Source organism: Pseudophryne corroboree, chromosome 8 (assembly GCF_028390025.1).
Source record: "Pseudophryne corroboree isolate aPseCor3 chromosome 8, aPseCor3.hap2, whole genome shotgun sequence".
Lineage (NCBI taxonomy): Eukaryota > Metazoa > Chordata > Amphibia > Anura > Myobatrachidae > Pseudophryne > Pseudophryne corroboree.
Window position 1 is genome coordinate 2695693 of NC_086451.1, and position 20259 is coordinate 2715951.

Here is a 20259-nt window from a genome sequence, read left to right on the forward strand (position 1 = left end):
GAGGAGCGCTGGGCGGAAGAGACAGTCGGCAGGTGCAGCGTGTCAGCAATATGGAGGAGCGCTGGGCAGAGGAGACAGTCGGCAGGTGCAGCGTGTCAGCAATATGGAGGAGCGCTGGGCAGAGGAGACAGTCGGCAGTTGCAGCGTCTCAGCAATATGGAGGAGCGCTGGGCAGAGGAGACAGTCGGCAGTTGTAGCGTCTCAGCAATATGGAGGAGCGCTGGGCAGAGGAGACAGTCGGCAGGTGCAGCGTGTCAGCAATATGGAGGAGCGCTGGGCAGAGGAGACAGTCGGCAGGTGCAGCGTGTCAGCAATATGGAGGAGCGCTGGGCAGAAGAAGCACCTTTTGAATCTCTGGCAAAGTAATTTCTTTTTCATTCTCATTCTTCAATTTAAAGGAATCTTCCGGCCGCACTGGCAGATAGGAGACTGAGAACAATGGCGCTGAGTGATGGGAGGAGAGTCCTCGAGCATCCCAGCGCCACATCCAGGCTCACCTCCACTGGGTAGTGGTCACTGACTTTCAGGGCCTGGAGGAATAGAAGCACAGGTTCATTACAGAGAGAGAGGCTGTATGTCATATTTATTATTACATCACAGAAAGCCCCCATCTCCACTTCTGGGTGCATACAAATACATGGCAGCGCAATAATGAGCGCAGGTTCCCCCCCGCATAGATGGCAGCGCAATAATGAGCGCAGGTTCCCCCCCGCATAGATGGCAGCGCAATAATGAGCGCAGGTTCCCCCCGCATAGATGGCAGGGCAATAATGAGCGCAGATTCCCCCACATAGACAGCAGCACACTAATGAGCGCAGGTTCCCCCACATAGACAGCAGCACGCTAATGAGCGCAGGTTCCCCCACATAGATGGCAGTGCGCTAATGAGCGCAGGTTCCCCCCACATAGACAGCAGCACGCTAATGAGCGCAGGTTCCCCCACATAGATGGCAGCGCAATAATGAGCGCAGATTCCCCCACATAGACAGCAGCACACTAATGAGCGCAGGTTCCCCCACATAGACAGCAGCACGCTAATGAGCGCAGGTTCCCCCACATAGATGGCAGTGCGCTAATGAGCGCAGGTTCCCCCCACATAGACAGCAGCACGCTAATTAGAGCAGGTTCCCCCACATAGATGGCAGCGCAATAATGAGCGCAGATTCCCCCACATAGACAGCAGCACACTAATGAGCGCAGGTTCCCCCACATAGACAGCAGCACGCTAATGAGCGCAGGTTCCCCCACATAGATGGCAGTGTGCTAATGAGCACAGGTTCCCCCCACATAGATGGCAGAACGCTAATTAGAGCAGGTTCCCCCACATAGACGGCAGCGCAATAATGAGCGCAGGTTCCCCCACATAGATGGCAGCGCAATAATGAGCGCAGGTTCCCCCACATAGACGGCAGCGCAATAATGAGCGCAGGTTCCCCACATAGATGGCAGCGCAATAATGAGCGCAGGTTCCCCCACATAGACGGCAGCGCAATAATGAGCGCAGGTTCCCCCACATAGATGGCAGAACGCTAATTAGAGCAGGTTCCCCCACATAGACGTCAGCGCAATAATGAGCGCAGGTTCCCCCACATAGATGGCAGCGCAATAATGAGCGCAGGTTCCCCCACATAGACGGCAGCGCAATAATGAGCGCAGGTTCCCCCACATAGACGGCAGCGCAATAATGAGCGCAGGTTCCACGACATAGACGGCAGGACGCTAATGAGCACAGGTTCCCCCCACATAGACAGCAGCACGCTAATGAGCGCAGGTTCCCCCACATAGACGGCAGCACACTAATGAGCGCTGGTTCCCCCACATAGACGGCAGCACGCTAATGAGCGCAGGTTCCCCCCACATAGACAGCAGCACGCTAATGAGCGCAGGTTCCCCCACATAGACAGCAGCACGCTAATGAGCGCAGGTTCCCCCACATAGACGGCAGCACACTAATGAGCGCTGGTTCCCCCACATAGACGGCAGCACGCTAATGAGCGCAGGTTCCCCCCACATAGACAGCAGCACGCTAATGAGCGCAGGTTCCCCCACATAGACGGCAGCACGCTAATGAGCACAGGTTCCCCCCACATAGACGGCAGGACGCTAATGAGCGCAGGTTCCCCCACATAGACGGCAGCACGCTAATGAGCGCAGGTTCCCCACACATAGATGGCAGCACGCTAATGAGCGCAGGTTCCCCCACATAGACGGCAACACGCTAATGAGCGCAGGTTCCCCCCACATAGATGGCAGAACGCTAATGAGCGCAGGTTCCCCCCACATAGACGGCTGGACGCTAATGAGTGCAGGTTCCCGCCACATAGACGGCTGGACGCTATTGAGCGCAGGTTCTCCCACATAGACAGCAGCACGCTAATGAGCGCAGGTTCCCCCCACATAGATAGCAGCACGCTGAGCGCAGGTTCCCCCCACATAGACGGCAGCGTGCTAATGAGCGCAGGTTCCCCCCACATAGACGGCAGCACGCTAATGAGCGCAGGTTCTCCCACATAGACGGCAGCACGCTAATGAGCGCAGGTTCCCCCCACATAGATAGCAGCGTGCTAATGAGCGCAGGTAACCCCACATAGACGGCAGCGTGCTAATGAGCGCAGGTTCTCCCACATAGACGGCAGCACGCTAATGAGCGCAGGTTCCCCCCACATAGATAGCAGCACGCTGAGCGCAGGTTCCCCCCACATAGACGGCAGCGTGCTAATGAGCGCAGGTTCCCCCCACATAGACGGCAGCACGCTAATGAGCGCAGGTTCTCCCACATAGACGGCAGCACGCTAATGAGCGCAGGTTCTCCCACATAGACGGCAGCACGCTAATGAGCGCAGGTTCCCCCACATAAACGGCTGCCTCTGTGTGTGAAGACTTGTCAGGAAAGACATTTTATTCTCGCTGAGGGTGGGTTATGTCAGGACAATACCTGCTCTTCACTGAGTCCCAGTTGTTTTGTAAAGTTGTAAATTCCAGCAAATGTCACCAAATCTGCTAATTCCTGACCGTAAACCACGATCCTGAAACATAATCAGAAGAATGGTTCAAAAGGTTTCTCAAGCGCTGGCGCTATCCTAGTAGTAACTCCTCAGCCTGGAGGAGGCACAGAGTGCAGGTCACTGTCCAATGCATGCCCTTCTGCTGCAAAGGCCTCTCTCCATCATGGCTGCCCCCTCCATCATGGCTGCCACCCTTCATCATGGCTGTCACCCTCCATCATGGCTGCCCCCCCCCCATCATGGCTGCCCCCCTCCATCATGGCTGCCCCCCTCCATCATGGCTGCCCCCCTCCATCATGGCTGCCTCTCTCCATCATGGCTGCCCCCCTCCATTATGGCTGCCCCCATCCATCATGGCTGCCCCCCTCCATCATGGCTGCCCCCCCCCATCATGGCTGCCCCCCTCCATTATGGCTGCCTCCCTCCATCATGGCTGCCCCCCTCCATCATCAATGCCCCTGCATCATGTGATCTTGTCTTTGTAGTACGGCCACCCAGTCAGAATGTTCTCACCCATCTATCAGGAATTGCAGTGCAGCTGGGCATGAGGTTACTGCAGGATGTGATTGTTACAGCGGGATGTATCACTGAGCAGCAGCTGCGACTCCGGCTCTCGTCAGCCTCACATACTGATAAATGGGCCCGTCCCAGTACGCTGACCTCAGAGGCCAAAGTTCTGTCTCAGCCTGTCATAGGGGCAGCTCACACTCTCTCACCTGTCATAGGGGCAGCTCGCGCTCTCTCTCACCTGTCATAGGGGCAGCTCGCGCTCTCTCTCACCTGTCATAGGGGCAGCTCGCGCTCTCTCTCACCTGTCATAGGGGCAGCTCGCGCTCTCTCTCACCTGTCATAGGGGCAGCTCGCGCTCTCTCTCACCTGTCATAGGGGCAGCTCGCGCTCTCTCTCACCTGTCATAGGGGCAGCTCGCGCTCTCTCTCACCTGTCATAGGGGCAGCTCGCGCTCTCTCTCACCTGTCATAGGGGCAGCTCGAGCTCTCTCTCACCTGTCATAGGGGCAGCTCACACTCTCTCTCACCTGTCATAGGGGCAGCTTGCGCTCTCTCTCACCTGTCATAGGGGCAGCTCGTGCTCTCTCACCTTTCATAGGGGCAGCTCACACTCTCTCTCACCTGTCATAGGGGCAGCTTGCGCTCTCTCACCTGTCATAGGGGTAGCTTGCGCTCTATCTCACCTGTCATAGGGGCAGCTCGCGCTCTCTCTCACCTGTCATAGGGGCAGCTCGTGCTCTCTCACCTGTCATAGGGGCAGCTCACACTCTCTCTCACCTGTCATAGGGGCAGCTTGCGCTCTCTCACCTGTCATAGGGGCAGCTCGCGCTCTCTCTCACCTGTCATAGGGGCAGCTTGCGCTCTCTCTCACCTGTCATAGGGGCAGCTCGCGCTCTCTCTCACCTGTCATAGGGGCAGCTCGCGCTCTCTCTCACCTGTCATAGGGGCAGCTCGCGCTCTCTCTCACCTGTCATAGGGGCAGCTCACGCTCTCTCTCACCTGTCATAGGGGCAGCTCGCGCTCTCTCACCTGTCATAGGGGCAGCTTGCGCTCTCTCTCACCTGTCATAGGGGCAGCTCGCGCTCTGGTTACTGCAGGGTGTGATTGTTACAGCGGGATGTATCACTGAGCAGCAGCTGGGACTCCGGCTCTCGTCAGCCTCACATACTGATAAATGGGCCCGTCCCAGTACGCTGACCTCAGAGGCCAAAGTTCTGTCTCAGCCTGTCATAGGAGCAGCTCACACTCTCTCTCACCTGTCATAGGGGTAGCTCGCGCTCTCTCTCACCTGTCATAGGAGCAGCTCACACTCTCTCTCACCTGTCATAGGGGTAGCTCGCGCTCTCTCTCACCTGTCATAGGGGCAGCTCGCGCTCTCTCTCACCTGTCATAGGGGCAGCTCGCGCTCTCTCTCACCTGTCATAGGGGCAGCTCGCGCTCTCTCTCACCTGTCATAGGGGCAGCTCGCGCTCTCTCTCACCTGTCATAGGGGCAGCTCGCGCTCTCTCTCACCTGTCATAGGGGCAGCTCGCGCTCTCTCTCACCTGTCATAGGGGCAGCTCACGCTCTCTCTCACCTGTCATAGGGGCAGCTCGCGCTCTCTCACCTGTCATAGGGGCAGCTCGCGCTCTCTCTCACCTGTCATAGGGGCAGCTCGCGCTCTCTCACCTGTCATAGGAGCAGCTCACGCTCTCTCTCACCTGTCATAGGAGCAGCTCACGCTCTCTCTCACCTGTCATAGGGGCAGCTGGCGCTCTCTCTCACCTGTCATAGGGGCAGCTGGCGCTCTCTCACCTGTCATAGGGGCAGCTCACGCTCTCTCTCACCTGTCATAAGGGCAGCTGGCGCTCTCTCTCACCTGTCATAGGGGCAGCTGGTGCTCTCTCTCACCTGTCATAGGGGCAGCTCGCGCTCTCTCACCTGTCATAGGGGCAGCTCGCGCTCTCTCACCTGTCATAGGGGCAGCTGGCGCTCTCTCTCACCTGTCATAGGGGCAGCTCGCGCTCTCTCTCACCTGTCATAGCGGCAGCTCGCGCACTCTCTCACATGTCATAGGGGCAGCTCACACTCTCTCTCACCTGTCATAGGGGCAGCTCGCGCTCTCTCACCTGTCATAGGGGCAGTTGGTGCTCTCACCTGTCATAGGGGCAGCTCACGCTCTCTCTCACCTGTCATAGGGGCAGCTCGCGCTCTCTCTCACCTGTCATAGGGGCAGGTCGCGCTCTCTCTCACCTGTCATAGGGGCAGCTGGCGCTCTCTCTCACCTGTCATAGGGGCAGCTCGCGCTCTCTCACCTGTCATAGGGGCAGATCGCGCTCTCTCACCTGTCATAGGGGCAGATCGCGCTCTCTCTCACCTGTCATAGGGGCAGTTGGTGCTCTCACCTGTCATAGGGGCAGCTCGCGCTCTCTCACCTGTCATATGGGCAGCTCGCGCTCTCTCTCACCTGTCATATGGGCAGCTCGCGCTCTCTCTCACCTGTCATAGGGGCAGCTCGCGCTCTCTCTCACCTGTCATAGGGGCAGCTCGCGCTCTCTCTCACCTGTCATAGGGGCAGCTCGCGCTCTCTCTCATCTGTCATAGGGGCAGTTGGTGCTCTCACCTGTCATAGGGGCAGCTCGCGCTCTCTCTCACTTGTCATAGGGGCAGCTCGCGCTCTCTCTCACCTGTCATAGGGGCAGCTCGCGCTCTCTCACACCTGTCATAGGGGCAGCTCGCGCTCTCTCTCACCTGTCATAGGGGCAGCTCGCGCTCTCTCTCACCTGTCATAGGGGCAGCTTGCGCTCTCTCTCACACGTCATAGGGGCAGCTCGTGCTCTCTCTCACCTGTCATAGGGGCAGCTCGCCCTCTCTCTCACCTGTCATAGGGGCAGCTGGTGCTCTCTCTCACCTGTCATAGGGGCAGCTGGTGCTCTCTCTCACCTGTCATAGGGGCAGCTTTCGCTCTCTCACCTGTCATAGGGGCAGCTCGCGCTCTCTCTCACCTGTCATATGGGCAGCTCGCGCTCTCTCACGCCTGTCATAGGGGCAGCTCGCGCTCTCTCTCACCTGTCATAAGGGCAGCTCGCGCTCTCTCTCACCTGTCATAGGGGCAGCTCGCGCTCTCTCTCACCTGTCATAGGGGCAGCTCGCGCTCTCTCTCATCTGTCATAGGGGCAGCTTGCGCTCTCTCTCACCTGTCATAGGGGCAGCTCGCGCTCTGGTTACTGCAGGGTGTGATTGTTACAGCGGGATGTATCACTGAGCAGCAGCTGGGACTCCGGCTCTCGTCAGCCTCACATACTGATAAATGGGCCCGTCCCAGTACGCTGACCTCAGAGGCCAAAGTTCTGTCTCAGCCTGTCATAGGAGCAGCTCACACTCTCTCTCACCTGTCATAGGGGTAGCTCGCGCTCTCTCTCACCTGTCATAGGAGCAGCTCACACTCTCTCTCACCTGTCATAGGGGTAGCTCGCGCTCTCTCTCACCTGTCATAGGGGCAGCTCGCGCTCTCTCTCACCTGTCATAGGGGCAGCTCGCGCTCTCTCTCACCTGTCATAGGGGCAGCTCGCGCTCTCTCTCACCTGTCATAGGGGCAGCTCGCGCTCTCTCTCACCTGTCATAGGGGCAGCTCGCGCTCTCTCACCTGTCATAGGGGCAGCTCGCGCTCTCTCACATGTCATAGGGGCAGCTGGCGCTCTCTCTCACCTGTCATAGGGGCAGCTCGCGCTCTCTCTCACCTGTCATAGCGGCAGCTCGCGCACTCTCTCACATGTCATAGGGGCAGCTCACACTCTCTCTCACCTGTCATAGGGGCAGCTCGCGCTCTCTCACCTGTCATAGGGGCAGTTGGTGCTCTCACCTGTCATAGGGGCAGCTCACGCTCTCTGTCACCTGTCATAGGGGCAGCTCGCGCTCTCTCTCACCTGTCATAGGGGCAGGTCGCGCTCTCTCTCACCTGTCATAGGGGCAGCTGGCGCTCTCTCTCACCTGTCATAGGGGCAGCTCGCGCTCTCTCACCTGTCATAGGGGCAGATCGCGCTCTCTCACCTGTCATAGGGGCAGATCGCGCTCTCTCTCACCTGTCATAGGGGCAGTTGGTGCTCTCACCTGTCATAGGGGCAGCTCGCGCTCTCTCTCACCTGTCATATGGGCAGCTCGCGCTCTCTCTCACCTGTCATATGGGCAGCTCGCGCTCTCTCTCACCTGTCATAGGGGCAGCTCGCGCTCTCTCTCACCTGTCATAGGGGCAGCTCGCGCTCTCTCTCACCTGTCGTAGGGGCAGCTCGCGCTCTCTCTCATCTGTCATAGGGGCAGTTGGTGCTCTCACCTGTCATAGGGGCAGCTCGCGCTCTCTCTCACTTGTCATAGGGGCAGCTCGCGCTCTCTCTCACCTGTCATAGGGGCAGCTCGCGCTCTCTCACACCTGTCATAGGGGCAGCTCGCGCTCTCTCTCACCTGTCATAGGGGCAGCTCGCGCTCTCTCTCACCTGTCATAGGGGCAGCTTGCGCTCTCTCTCACACGTCATAGGGGCAGCTCGTGCTCTCTCTCACCTGTCATAGGGGCAGCTCGCCCTCTCTCTCACCTGTCATAGGGGCAGCTGGTGCTCTCTCTCACCTGTCATAGGGGCAGCTGGTGCTCTCTCTCACCTGTCATAGGGGCAGCTTTCGCTCTCTCACCTGTCATAGGGGCAGCTCGCGCTCTCTCTCACCTGTCATATGGGCAGCTCGCGCTCTCTCACGCCTGTCATAGGGGCAGCTCGCGCTCTCTCTCACCTGTCATAAGGGCAGCTCGCGCTCTCTCTCACCTGTCATAGGGGCAGCTCGCGCTCTCTCTCACCTGTCATAGGGGCAGCTCGCGCTCTCTCTCATCTGTCATAGGGGCAGTTGGTGCTCTCACCTGTCATAGGGGCAGTTGGTGCTCTCACCTGTCATAGGGGCAGCTCACGCTCTCTCTCACCTGTCATAGGGGCAGCTCGCGCTCTCTCTCACCTGTCATAGGGGCAGCTCGCGCTCTCTCTCACCTGTCATAGGGGCAGCTCGCACTCTCTCTCACCTGTCATAGGGGCAGCTCGCACTCTCTCTCACCTGTCATAGGGGCAGCTCGCACTCTCTCTCACCTGTCATAGGGGCAGCTCGCGCTCTCTCTCACCTGTCATAGGGGCAGTTGGTGCTCTCACCTGTCATAGGGGCAGCTCGCGCTCTCTCTCACTTGTCATAGGGGCAGCTCGCGCTCTCTCTCACCTGTCATAGGGGCAGCTCGCGCTCTCTCACCTGTCATAGGGGCAGCTCGCGCTCTCTCACCTGTCATACGGGCAGCTGGCGCTCTCTCTCACCTGTCATAGGGGCAGCTCGCGCTCTATCTCACCTGTCATAGGGGCAGCTCGCGCTCTCTCTCACCTGTCATAGCGGCAGCTCGCGCACTCTCTCACATGTCATAGGGGCAGCTCACACTCTCTCTCACCTGTCATAGGGGCAGCTCGCGCTCTCTCACCTGTCATAGGGGCAGTTGGTGCTCTCACCTGTCATAGGGGCAGCTCGCGCTCTCTCTCACCTGTCATAGGGGCAGCTCGCGCTCTCTCTCACCTGTCATAGGGGCAGCTGGCGCTCTCTCTCACCTGTCATAGGGGCAGCTGGCGCTCTCTCTCACCTGCCATAGGGGCAGCTCGCGCTCTCTCTCACCTGTCATAGGGGCAGTTGGTGCTCTCACCTGTCATAGGGGCAGCTCGCGCTCTCTCTCACCTGTCATATGGGCAGCTTGCGCTCTCTCTCACCTGTCATATGGGCAGCTCGCGCTCTCTCTCACCTGTCATAGGGGCAGCTCGCGCTCTCTCTCACCTGTCATAGGGGCAGCTCGCGCTCTCTCTCACCTGTCATAGGGGCAGCTCGCGCTCTCTCTCATCTGTCATAGGGGCAGCTCACGCTCTCTCTCACCTGTCATAGGGGCAGTTGGTGCTCTCACCTGTCATAGGGGCAGCTCGCGCTCTCTCTCACTTGTCATAGGGGCAGCTCGCGCTCTCTCTCACCTGTCATAGGGGCAGCTCGCGCTCTCTCTCACCTGTCATAGGGGCAGCTCGCGCTCTCTCTCACCTGTCATAGGGGCAGCTCGCGCTCTCTCTCACCTGTCATAGGGGCAGTTGGTGCTCTCACCTGTCATAGGGGCAGCTCGCGCTCTCTCTCACTTGTCATAGGGGCAGCTCGCGCTCTCTCTCACCTGTCATAGGGGCAGCTCGCACTCTCTCTCACCTGTCATAGGGGCAGCTCGCGCTCTCTCTCACCTGTCATAGGGGCAGCTCGCGCTCTCTCTCACCTGTCATAGGGGCAGCTCGCGCTCTCTCTCACCTGTCATAGGGGCAGTTGGTGCTCTCACCTGTCATAGGGGCAGCTCGCGCTCTCTCTCACTTGTCATAGGGGCAGCTCGCGCTCTCTCTCACCTGTCATAGGGGCAGCTCGCGCTCTCTCTCACCTGTCATAGGGGCAGCTCGCACTCTCTCTCACCTGTCATAGGGGCAGCTCGCGCTCTCTCTCACCTGTCATAGGGGCAGCTCGCGCTCTCTCACACCTGTCATAGGGGCAGCTCGCGCTCTCTCTCACCTGTCATAGGGGCAGCTCGCGCTCTCTCTCACCTGTCATAGGGGCAGCTTGCGCTCTCTCTCACACGTCATAGGGGCAGCTCGTGCTCTCTCTCACCTGTCATAGGGGCAGCTCGCCCTCTCTCTCACCTGTCATAGGGGCAGCTCACGCTCTCTCTCACCTGTCATAGGGGCAGCTGGTGCTCTCTCTCACCTGTCATAGGGGCAGCTTGCGCTCTCTCACCTGTCATAGGGGCAGCTGGCGCTCTCTCTCACCTGTCATAGGGGCAGCTGGCGCTCTCTCTCACCTGTCATAGGGGCAGCTGGCGCTCTCTCACCTGTCATAGGGACAGCTCGCGCTCTCTCTCACCTGTCATAGGGGCAGCTCGCGCTCTCTCTCACCTGTCATAGCGGCAGCTCGTGCTTTCTCTCACCTGTCATAGCGGCAGCTCGCGCTCTCTCTCACATGTCATAGGGGCAGCTCACACTCTCTCTCACCTGTCATAGGGGCAGCTCGCGCTCTCTCACCTGTCATAGGGGCAGCTCGCGCTCTTCTCACCTGTCATAGGGGCAGTTGGTGCTCTCACCTGTCATAGGGGCAGCTCGCGCTCTCTCTCACCTGTCATAGGGGCAGCTCGCGCTCTCTCTCACCTGTCATAGGGGCAGGTCACGCTCTCTCTCACCTGTCATAGGGGCAGTTGGTGCTCTCACCTGTCATAGGGGCAGCTCGCGCTCTCTCTCACCTGTCATAGGGGCAGCTCGCGCTCTCTCACCTGTCATAGGGGCAGATCGCGCTCTCTCTCACCTGTCATAGGGGCAGTTGGTGCTCTCACCTGTCATAGGGGCAGCTCGCGCTCTCTCTCACCTGTCATATGGGCAGCTCGCGCTCTCTCTCACCTGTCATATGGGCAGCTCGCGCTCTCTCTCACCTGTCATAGGGGCAGCTCGCGCTCTCTCTCACCTGTCATAGGGGCATCTCGCGCTCTCTCTCACCTGTCATAGGGGCAGCTCGCGCTCTCTCTCATCTGTCATAGGGGCAGCTCGCGCTCTCTCTCACCTGTCATAGGGGCAGTTGGTGCTCTCACCTGTCATAGGGGCAGCTCGCGCTCTCTCTCACTTGTCATAGGGGCAGCTCGCGCTCTCTCTCACCTGTCATAGGGGCAGCTCGCGCTCTCTCACCTGTCATAGGGGCAGATCGCGCTCTCTCTCACCTGTCATAGGGGCAGTTGGTGCTCTCACCTGTCATAGGGGCAGCTCGCGCTCTCTCTCACCTGTCATATGGGCAGCTCGCGCTCTCTCTCACCTGTCATATGGGCAGCTCGCGCTCTCTCTCACCTGTCATAGGGGCAGCTCGCGCTCTCTCTCACCTGTCATAGGGGCATCTCGCGCTCTCTCTCACCTGTCATAGGGGCAGCTCGCGCTCTCTCTCATCTGTCATAGGGGCAGCTCGCGCTCTCTCTCACCTGTCATAGGGGCAGTTGGTGCTCTCACCTGTCATAGGGGCAGCTCGCGCTCTCTCTCACTTGTCATAGGGGCAGCTCGCGCTCTCTCTCACCTGTCATAGGGGCAGCTCGCGCTCTCTCTCACCTGTCATAGGGGCAGCTCGCACTCTCTCTCACCTGTCATAGGGGCAGCTCGCGCTCTCTCTCACCTGTCATAGGGGCAGCTCGCGCTCTCTCACACCTGTCATAGGGGCAGCTCGCGCTCTCTCTCACCTGTCATAGGGGCAGCTTGCGCTCTCTCTCACACGTCATAGGGGCAGCTCGTGCTCTCTCTCACCTGTCATAGGGGCAGCTCGCCCTCTCTCTCACCTGTCATAGGGGCAGCTCACCCTCTCTCTCACCTGTCATAGGGGCAGCTGGTGCTCTCTCTCACCTGTCATAGGGGCAGCTTGCGCTCTCTCACCTGTCATAGGGGCAGCTGGCGCTCTCTCTCACCTGTCAAAGGGGCAGCTGGCGCTCTCTCTCACCTGTCATAGGGGCAGCTGGCGCTCTCTCACCTGTCATAGGGACAGCTCGCGCTCTCTCTCACCTGTCATAGGGGCAGCTCGCGCTCTCTCTCACCTGTCATAGGGGCAGCTCGCACTCTCTCTCACCTGTCATAGGGGCAGCTCGCGCTCTCTCTCACCTGTCATAGGGGCAGCTCGCGCTCTCTCACACCTGTCATAGGGGCAGCTCGCGCTCTCTCTCACCTGTCATAGGGGCAGCTTGCGCTCTCTCTCACACGTCATAGGGGCAGCTCGTGCTCTCTCTCACCTGTCATAGGGGCAGCTCGCCCTCTCTCTCACCTGTCATAGGGGCAGCTCACCCTCTCTCTCACCTGTCATAGGGGCAGCTGGTGCTCTCTCTCACCTGTCATAGGGGCAGCTTGCGCTCTCTCACCTGTCATAGGGGCAGCTGGCGCTCTCTCTCACCTGTCAAAGGGGCAGCTGGCGCTCTCTCTCACCTGTCATAGGGGCAGCTGGCGCTCTCTCACCTGTCATAGGGACAGCTCGCGCTCTCTCTCACCTGTCATAGGGGCAGCTCGCGCTCTCTCTCACCTGTCATAGCGGCAGCTCGTGCTCTCTCTCACCTGTCATAGCGGCAGCTCGCGCTCTCTCTCACATGTCATAGGGGCAGCTCACACTCTCTCTCACCTGTCATAGGGGCAGCTCGCGCTCTCTCACCTGTCATAGGGGCAGCTCGCGCTCTCTCTCACCTGTCATAGGGGCAGTTGGTGCTCTCACCTGTCATAGGGGCAGCTCGCGCTCTCTCTCACCTGTCATAGGGGCAGCTCGCGCTCTCTCTCACCTGTCATAGGGGCAGCTCGCGCTCTCTCTCACCTGTCATAGGGGCAGCTGGCGCTCTCTCTCACCTGTCATAGGGGCAGCTCGCGCTCTCTCACCTGTCAAAGGGGCAGCTCGCGCTCTCTCTCACCTGTCATAGGGGCAGTTGGTGCTCTCACCTGTCATAGGGGCAGCTCGCGCTCTCTCTCACCTGTCATAGGGGCAGCTCGCGCTCTCTCTCACCTGTCATAGGGGCAGCTCGCGCTCTCTCTCACCTGTCATAGGGGCAGCTCGCGCTCTCTCTCACCTGTCATAGGGGCAGCTCGCGCTCTCTCTCATCTGTCATATGGGCAGCTCGCACTCTCTCTCATCTGTCATATGGGCAGCTCGCGCTCTCTCTCACCTGTCATAGGGGCAGTTGGTGCTCTCACCTGTCATAGGGGCAGCTCGCGCTCTCTCTCACTTGTCATAGGGGCAGCTCGCGCTCTCTCTCACCTGTCATAGGGGCAGCTCGCGCTCTCTCTCACCTGTCATAGGGGCAGCTCGCACTCTCTCTCACCTGTCATAGGGGCAGCTCGCGCTCTCTCTCACCTGTCATAGGGGCAGCTCGCGCTCTCTCTCACCTGTCATAGGGGCAGCTCGCGCTCTCTCACACCTGTCATAGGGGCAGCTCGCGCTCTCTCTCACCTGTCATAGGGGCAGCTCGCGCTCTCTCACCTGTCATTGGGGCAACTCGCGCTCTCTCACACCTGTCATAGGGGCAGCTCGCGCTCTCTCTCACTTGTCATAGGGGCAGCTCGCGCTCTCTCTCACCTGTCATAGGGGCAGCTCGCGCTCTCTCACCTGTCATAGGGGCAGATCGCGCTCTCTCTCACCTGTCATAGGGGCAGTTGGTGCTCTCACCTGTCATAGGGGCAGCTCGCGCTCTCTCTCACCTGTCATATGGGCAGCTCGCGCTCTCTCTCACCTGTCATATGGGCAGCTCGCGCTCTCTCTCACCTGTCATAGGGGCAGCTCGCGCTCTCTCTCACCTGTCATAGGGGCATCTCGCGCTCTCTCTCACCTGTCATAGGGGCAGCTCGCGCTCTCTCTCATCTGTCATATGGGCAGCTCACGCTCTCTCTCATCTGTCATATGGGCTGCTCGCGCTCTCTCTCACCTGTCATAGGGGCAGTTGGTGCTCTCACCTGTCATAGGGGCAGCTCGCGCTCTCTCTCACTTGTCATAGGGGCAGCTCGCGCTCTCTCTCACCTGTCATAGGTGCAGCTCGCGCTCTCTCTCACCTGTCATAGGGGCAGCTCGCACTCTCTCTCACCTGTCATAGGGGCAGCTCGCGCTCTCTCTCACCTGTCATGGGGCAGCTCGCGCTCTCTCACACCTGTCATAGGGGCAGCTCGCGCTCTCTCTCACCTGTCATAGGGGCAGCTCGCACTCTCTCTCACCTGTCATAGGGGCAGCTCGCGCTCTCTCTCACCTGTCATAGGGGCAGCTCGCGCTCTCTCACATGTCATAGGGGCAGCTCGCGCTCTCTCACAACTGTCATAGGGGCAGCTCGCGCTCTCTCTCACCTGTCATAGGGGCAGCTGGCGCTCTCTCACCTGTCATAGGGGTAGCTGGCGCTCTCTCTCACCTGTCATAGGGGCAGCTCGCGCTCTCTCTCACCTGTCATAGGGGCAGCTCGCGCTCTCTCTCACCTGTCATAGGGGCAGCTCGTGCTCTCTCTCACCTGTCATAGGGGCAGCTCGCGCTCTCTCTCACCTGTCATAGGGGCAGCTCGCCCTCTCTCTCACCTGTGATAGGGGCAGCTCACGCTCTCTCTCACCTGTCATAGGGGCAGTTGGTGCTCTCACCTGTCATAGGGGCAGCTCGCGCTCTCTCTCACTTGTCATAGGGGCAGCTCGCGCTCTCTCTCACCTGTCATAGGGGCAGCTCGCGCTCTCTCTCACCTGTCATAGGGGCAGCTCGCACTCTCTCTCACCTGTCATAGGGGCAGCTCGCACTCTCTCTCACCTGTCATAGGGGCAGCTCGCGCTCTCTCTCACCTGTCATAGGGGCAGCTCGCGCTCTCTCACACCTGTCATAGGGGCAGCTCGCGCTCTCTCTCACCTGTCATAGGGGCAGCTCGCACTCTCTCTCACCTGTCATAGGGGCAGCTCGCGCTCTCTCTCACCTGTCATAGGGGCAGCTCGCGCTCTCTCTCACCTGTCATAGGGGCAGCTCGCGCTCTCTCACACCTGTCATAGGGGCAGCTCGCGCTCTCTCTCACCTGTCATAGGGGCAGCTCGCGCTCTCTCTCACCTGTCATAGGGGCAGTTGGTGCTCTCACCTGTCATAGGGGCAGCTCGCGCTCTCTCTCACCTGTCATATGGGCAGCTCGCGCTCTCTCTCACCTGTCCTATGGGCAGCTCGCGCTCTCTCTCACCTGTCATAGGGGCAGCTCGCGCTCTCTCTCACCTGTCATAGGGGCATCTCGCGCTCTCTCTCACCTGTCATAGGGGCAGCTCGCGCTCTCTCTCATCTGTCATAGGGGCAGCTCGCGCTCTCTCTCACCTGTCATAGGGGCAGTTGGTGCTCTCACCTGTCATAGGGGCAGCTCGCGCTCTCTCTCACTTGTCATAGGGGCAGCTCGCGCTCTCTCTCACCTGTCACAGGGGCAGCTCGCGCTCTCTCTCACCTGTCATAGGGGCAGCTCGCACTCTCTCTCACCTGTCATAGGGGCAGCTCGCGCTCTCTCTCACTTGTCATAGGGGCAGCTCGCGCTCTCTCACACCTGTCATAGGGGCAGCTCGCGCTCTCTCTCACCTGTCATAGGGGCAGCTTGCGCTCTCTCTCACACGTCATAGGGGCAGCTCGTGCTCTCTCTCACCTGTCATAGGGGCAGCTCGCCCTCTCTCTCACCTGTCATAGGGGCAGCTCACGCTCTCTCTCACCTGTCATAAGGGCAGCTGGTGCTCTCTCTCACCTGTCATAGGGGCAGCTCGCGCTCTCTCACCTGTCATAGGGGCAGCTGGCGCTCTCTCTCACCTGTCATAGGGGCAGCTGGCGCTCTCTCTCACCTGTCATAGGGGCAGCTGGCGCTCTCTCACCTGTCATAGGGACAGCTCGCGCTCTCTCTCACCTGTCATAGGGGCAGCTCGCGCTCTCTCTCACCTGTCATAGCGGCAGCTCGTGCTCTCTCTCACCTGTCATAGGGGCAGTTGGTGCTCTCACCTGTCATAGGGGCAGCTCGCGCTCTCTCTCACCTGTCATAGGGGCAGCTCGCGCTCTCTCTCACCTGTCATAGGGGCAGCTTGCGCTCTCTCTCACCTGTCATAGGGGCAGCTCGCGCTCTCTCTCACCTGTCACAGGGGCAGCTCGCGCTCTCTCTCACCTGTCATAGGGGCAGCTGGCGCTCTCTCTCACCTGTCATAGGGGCAGCTCGCGCTCTCTCACCTGTCAAAGGGGCAGCTCGCGCTCTCTCTCACCTGTCATAGGGGCAGTTGGTGCTCTCACCTGTCATAGGGGCAGCTCGCGCTCTCTCTCACCTGTCATAGGGGCAGCTCGCGCTCTCTCTCACCTGTCATAGGGGCAGCTCGCGCTCTCTCTCACCTGTCATAGGGGCAGCTCGCGCTCTCTCTCACCTGTCATAGGGGCAGCTCGCGCTCTCTCTCATCTGTCATATGGGCAGCTCGCACTCTCTCTCATCTGTCATATGGGCAGCTCGCGCGCTCTCTCACCTGTCATAGGGGCAGTTGGTGCTCTCACCTGTCATAGGGGCAGCTCGCGCTCTCTCTCACTTGTCATAGGGGCAGCTCGCGCTCTCTCTCACCTGTCATAGGGGCAGCTCGCGCTCTCTCTCACCTGTCATAGGGGCAGCTCGCACTCTCTCTCACCTGTCATAGGGGCAGCTCGCACTCTCTCTCACCTGTCATAGGGGCAGCTCGCGCTCTCTCTCACCTGTCATAGGGGCAGCTCGCGCTCTCTCACACCTGTCATAGGGGCAGCTCGCGCTCTCTCTCACCTGTCATAGGGGCAGCTCGCGCTCTCTCTCACCTGTCATAGGGGCAGCTCGCGCTCTCTCTCACCTGTCATAGGGGCAGCTCGCGCTCTCTCACCTGTCATAGGGGCAGCTCGCGCTCTCTCACACCTGTCATAGGGGCAGCTCGCGCTCTCTCTCACCTGTCATAGGGGCAGCTCGCGCTCTCTCACCTGTCATAGGGGCAACTCGCGCTCTCTCACACCTGTCATAGGGGCAGCTCGCGCTCTCTCTCACTTGTCATAGGGGCAGCTCGCGCTCTCTCTCACCTGTCATAGGGGCAGCTCGCGCTCTCTCTCACCTGTCATAGGGGCAGCTAGCGCTCTCTCTCACCTGTCATAGGGGCAGCTCGCGCTCTCTCTCATCTGTCATGGGGGCAGCTCGCGCTCTCTCTCACCTGTCATAGGGGCAGCTGGCGCTCTCTCTCACCTGTCATAGGGGCAGCTCGCGCTCTCTCTCACCTGTCATAGGGGCAGCTCGCGCTCTATCTCACCTGTCATAGGGGCAGATCGCGCTCTATCTCACCTGTCATAGGGGCAGATCGCGCTCTCTCTCGCCTGTCATAGGGGCAGATCGCGCTCTCCCTCGCCTGTTATAGGGGCAGCTCGCGCTCTCTCTCACCTGTCATAGGGGCAGCTCGCGCTCTCTCTCACCTGTCATAGGGGCAGCTCGCGCTCTCTCTCACCTGTCATAGGGGCAGCTCGCGCTCTATCTCACCTATCATAGGGGCAGCTCTCGCTCTCTCTCACCTGTCATAGGGGCAGCTCGCTCTCTCTCTCACCTGTCATAGGGGCAGCTCGCGCTCTCTCTCACCTGTCATAGGGGCAGCTCGCGCTCTCTCTCACCTGTCATAGGGGCAGCTCGCGCTCTCTCTCACCTGTCATAGGGGCAGCTCTCGCTCTCTCTCACCTGTCATAGGGGCAGCTCGCACTCTCTCTCACCTGTCATAGGGGCAGCTCGCGCTCTCTCTCACCTGTCATAGGGGCAGCTCGTGCTCTCTCTCACCTGTCATAGGGGCAGCTCGCGCTCTCTCTCACCTGTCATAGGGGCAGTTGGTGCTCTCACCTGTCATAGGGGTAGCTCGCGCTCTCTCTCACCTGTCATAGGGGCAGCTCGCGCTCTCTCTCACCTGTCATAGGGGCAGCTCGCGCTCTCTCTCACCTGTCATAGGGGCAGCTGGCGCTCTCTCTCACCTGTCATAGGGGCAGCTCGCGCTCTCTCACCTGTCAAAGGGGCAGCTCGCGCTCTCTCTCACCTGTCATAGGGGCAGTTGGTGCTCTCACCTGTCATAGGGGCAGCTCGCGCTCTCTCTCACCTGTCATAGGGGCAGCTCGCGCTCTCTCTCACCTGTCATAGGGGCAGCTCGCGCTCTCTCTCACCTGTCATAGGGGCAGCTCGCGCTCTCTCTCACCTGTCATAGGGGCAGCTCGCGCTCTCTCTCATCTGTCATATGGGCAGCTCGCACTCTCTCTCATCTGTCATATGGGCAGCTCGCGCTCTCTCTCACCTGTCATAGGGGCAGTTGGTGCTCTCACCTGTCATAGGGGCAGCTCGCGCTCTCTCTCACTTGTCATAGGGGCAGCTCGCGCTCTCTCTCACCTGTCATAGGGGCAGCTCGCGCTCTCTCTCACCTGTCATAGGGGCAGCTCGCACTCTCTCTCACCTGTCATAGGGGCAGCTCGCACTCTCTCTCACCTGTCATAGGGGCAGCTCGCGCTCTCTCTCACCTGTCATAGGGGCAGCTCGCGCTCTCTCACACCTGTCATAGGGGCAGCTCGCGCTCTCTCTCACCTGTCATAGGGGCAGCTCGCACTCTCTCTCACCTGTCATAGGGGCAGCTCGCGCTCTCTCTCACCTGTCATAGGGGCAGCTCGCGCTCTCTCACCTGTCATAGGGGCAGCTCGCGCTCTCTCACACCTGTCATAGGGGCAGCTCGCGCTCTCTCACCTGTCATAGGGGCAACTCGCGCTCTCTCTTACCTGTCATAGGGGCAGCTCGCGCTCTCTCTCACCTGTCATAGGGGCAGCTGGTGCTCTCTCTCACCTGTCATAGGGGCAGCTCGCGCTCTCTCTCACCTGTCATAGGGGCAGCTCGCGCTCTATCTCACCTGTCATAGGGGCAGCTCGCGCTCTATCTCACCTATCATAGGGGCAGCTCGCGCTCTCTCTCACCTGTCATAGGGGCAGCTCGCACTCTCTCTCACCTGTCATAGGGGCAGCTCGCGCTCTCTCTCACCTGTCATAGGGGCAGCTCGCGCTCTCTCACACCTGTCATAGGGGCAGCTCGCGCTCTCTCTCACCTGTCATAGGGGCAGCTCGCGCTCTCTCACACCTGTCATAGGGGCAGCTCGCGCTCTCTCTCACCTGTCATAGGGGCAGCTCGCACTCTCTCTCACCTGTCATAGGGGCAGCTCGCGCTCTCTCTCACCTGTCATAGGGGCAGCTCGCGCTCTCTCACCTGTCATAGGGGCAGCTCGCGCTCTCTCACACCTGTCATAGGGGCAGCTCGCGCTCTCTCACCTGTCATAGGGGCAACTCGCGCTCTCTCTCACCTGTCATAGGGGCAGCTCGCGCTCTCTCTCACCTGTCATAGGGGCAGCTGGTGCTCTCTCTCACCTGTCATAGGGGCAGCTCGCGCTCTCTCTCACCTGTCATAGGGGCAGCTCGCGCTCTATCTCACCTGTCATAGGGGCAGCTCGCGCTCTATCTCACCTATCATAGGGGCAGCTCGCGCTCTCTCTCACCTGTCATAGGGGCAGCTCGCACTCTCTCTCACCTGTCATAGGGGCAGCTCGCGCTCTCTCTCACCTGTCATAGGGGCAGCTCGCGCTCTCTCACACCTGTCATAGGGGCAGCTCGCGCTCTCTCTCACCTGTCATAGGGGCAGCTCGCGCTCTCTCTCACCTGTCATAGGGGCAGCTCGCGCTCTCTCTCACCTATCATAGGGGCAGCTCGCGCTCTCTCTCACCTGTCATAGGGGCAGCTCGCGCTCTCTCTCACCTGTCATAGGGGCAGCTCGCGCTCTCTCTCATCTGTCATATGGGCAGCTCGCGCTCTCTCTCATCTGTCATATGGGCTGCTCGCGCTCTCTCTCACCTGTCATAGGGGCAGTTGGTGCTCTCACCTGTCATAGGGGCAGCTCGCGCTCTCTCTCACTTGTCATAGGGGCAGCTCGCGCTCTCTCTCACCTGTCATAGGTGCAGCTCGCGCTCTCTCTCACCTGTCATAGGGGCAGCTCGCACTCTCTCTCACCTGTCATAGGGGCAGCTCGCGCTCTCTCTCACCTGTCATAGGGGCAGCTCGCGCTCTCTCACACCTGTCATAGGGGCAGCTCGCGCTCTCTCTCACCTGTCATAGGGGCAGCTCGCACTCTCTCTCACCTGTCATAGGGGCAGCTCGCGCTCTCTCTCACCTGT

At 59.9% G+C, this 20259-nt stretch overlaps 1 protein-coding gene across 1 annotated transcript in view; it reads right to left on the minus strand.

The window, feature by feature from the left end:
- Positions 1 to 20259, minus strand: part of LOC134948065 (deoxyribonuclease-1-like) — a 186248-nt gene that overhangs the window by 10360 nt on the left and 155629 nt on the right. Inside the window, exons 7-8 of the mRNA XM_063935822.1 lie at positions 2936 to 3026; positions 344 to 530 (exon numbers count right to left, since the gene is read on the minus strand). Coding sequence (XP_063791892.1) covers positions 393 to 530; positions 2936 to 3026 — 229 coding nt within the window. The 3' untranslated portion in view covers positions 344 to 392. The remainder of the gene's footprint in view (positions 1 to 343; positions 531 to 2935; positions 3027 to 20259) is intronic.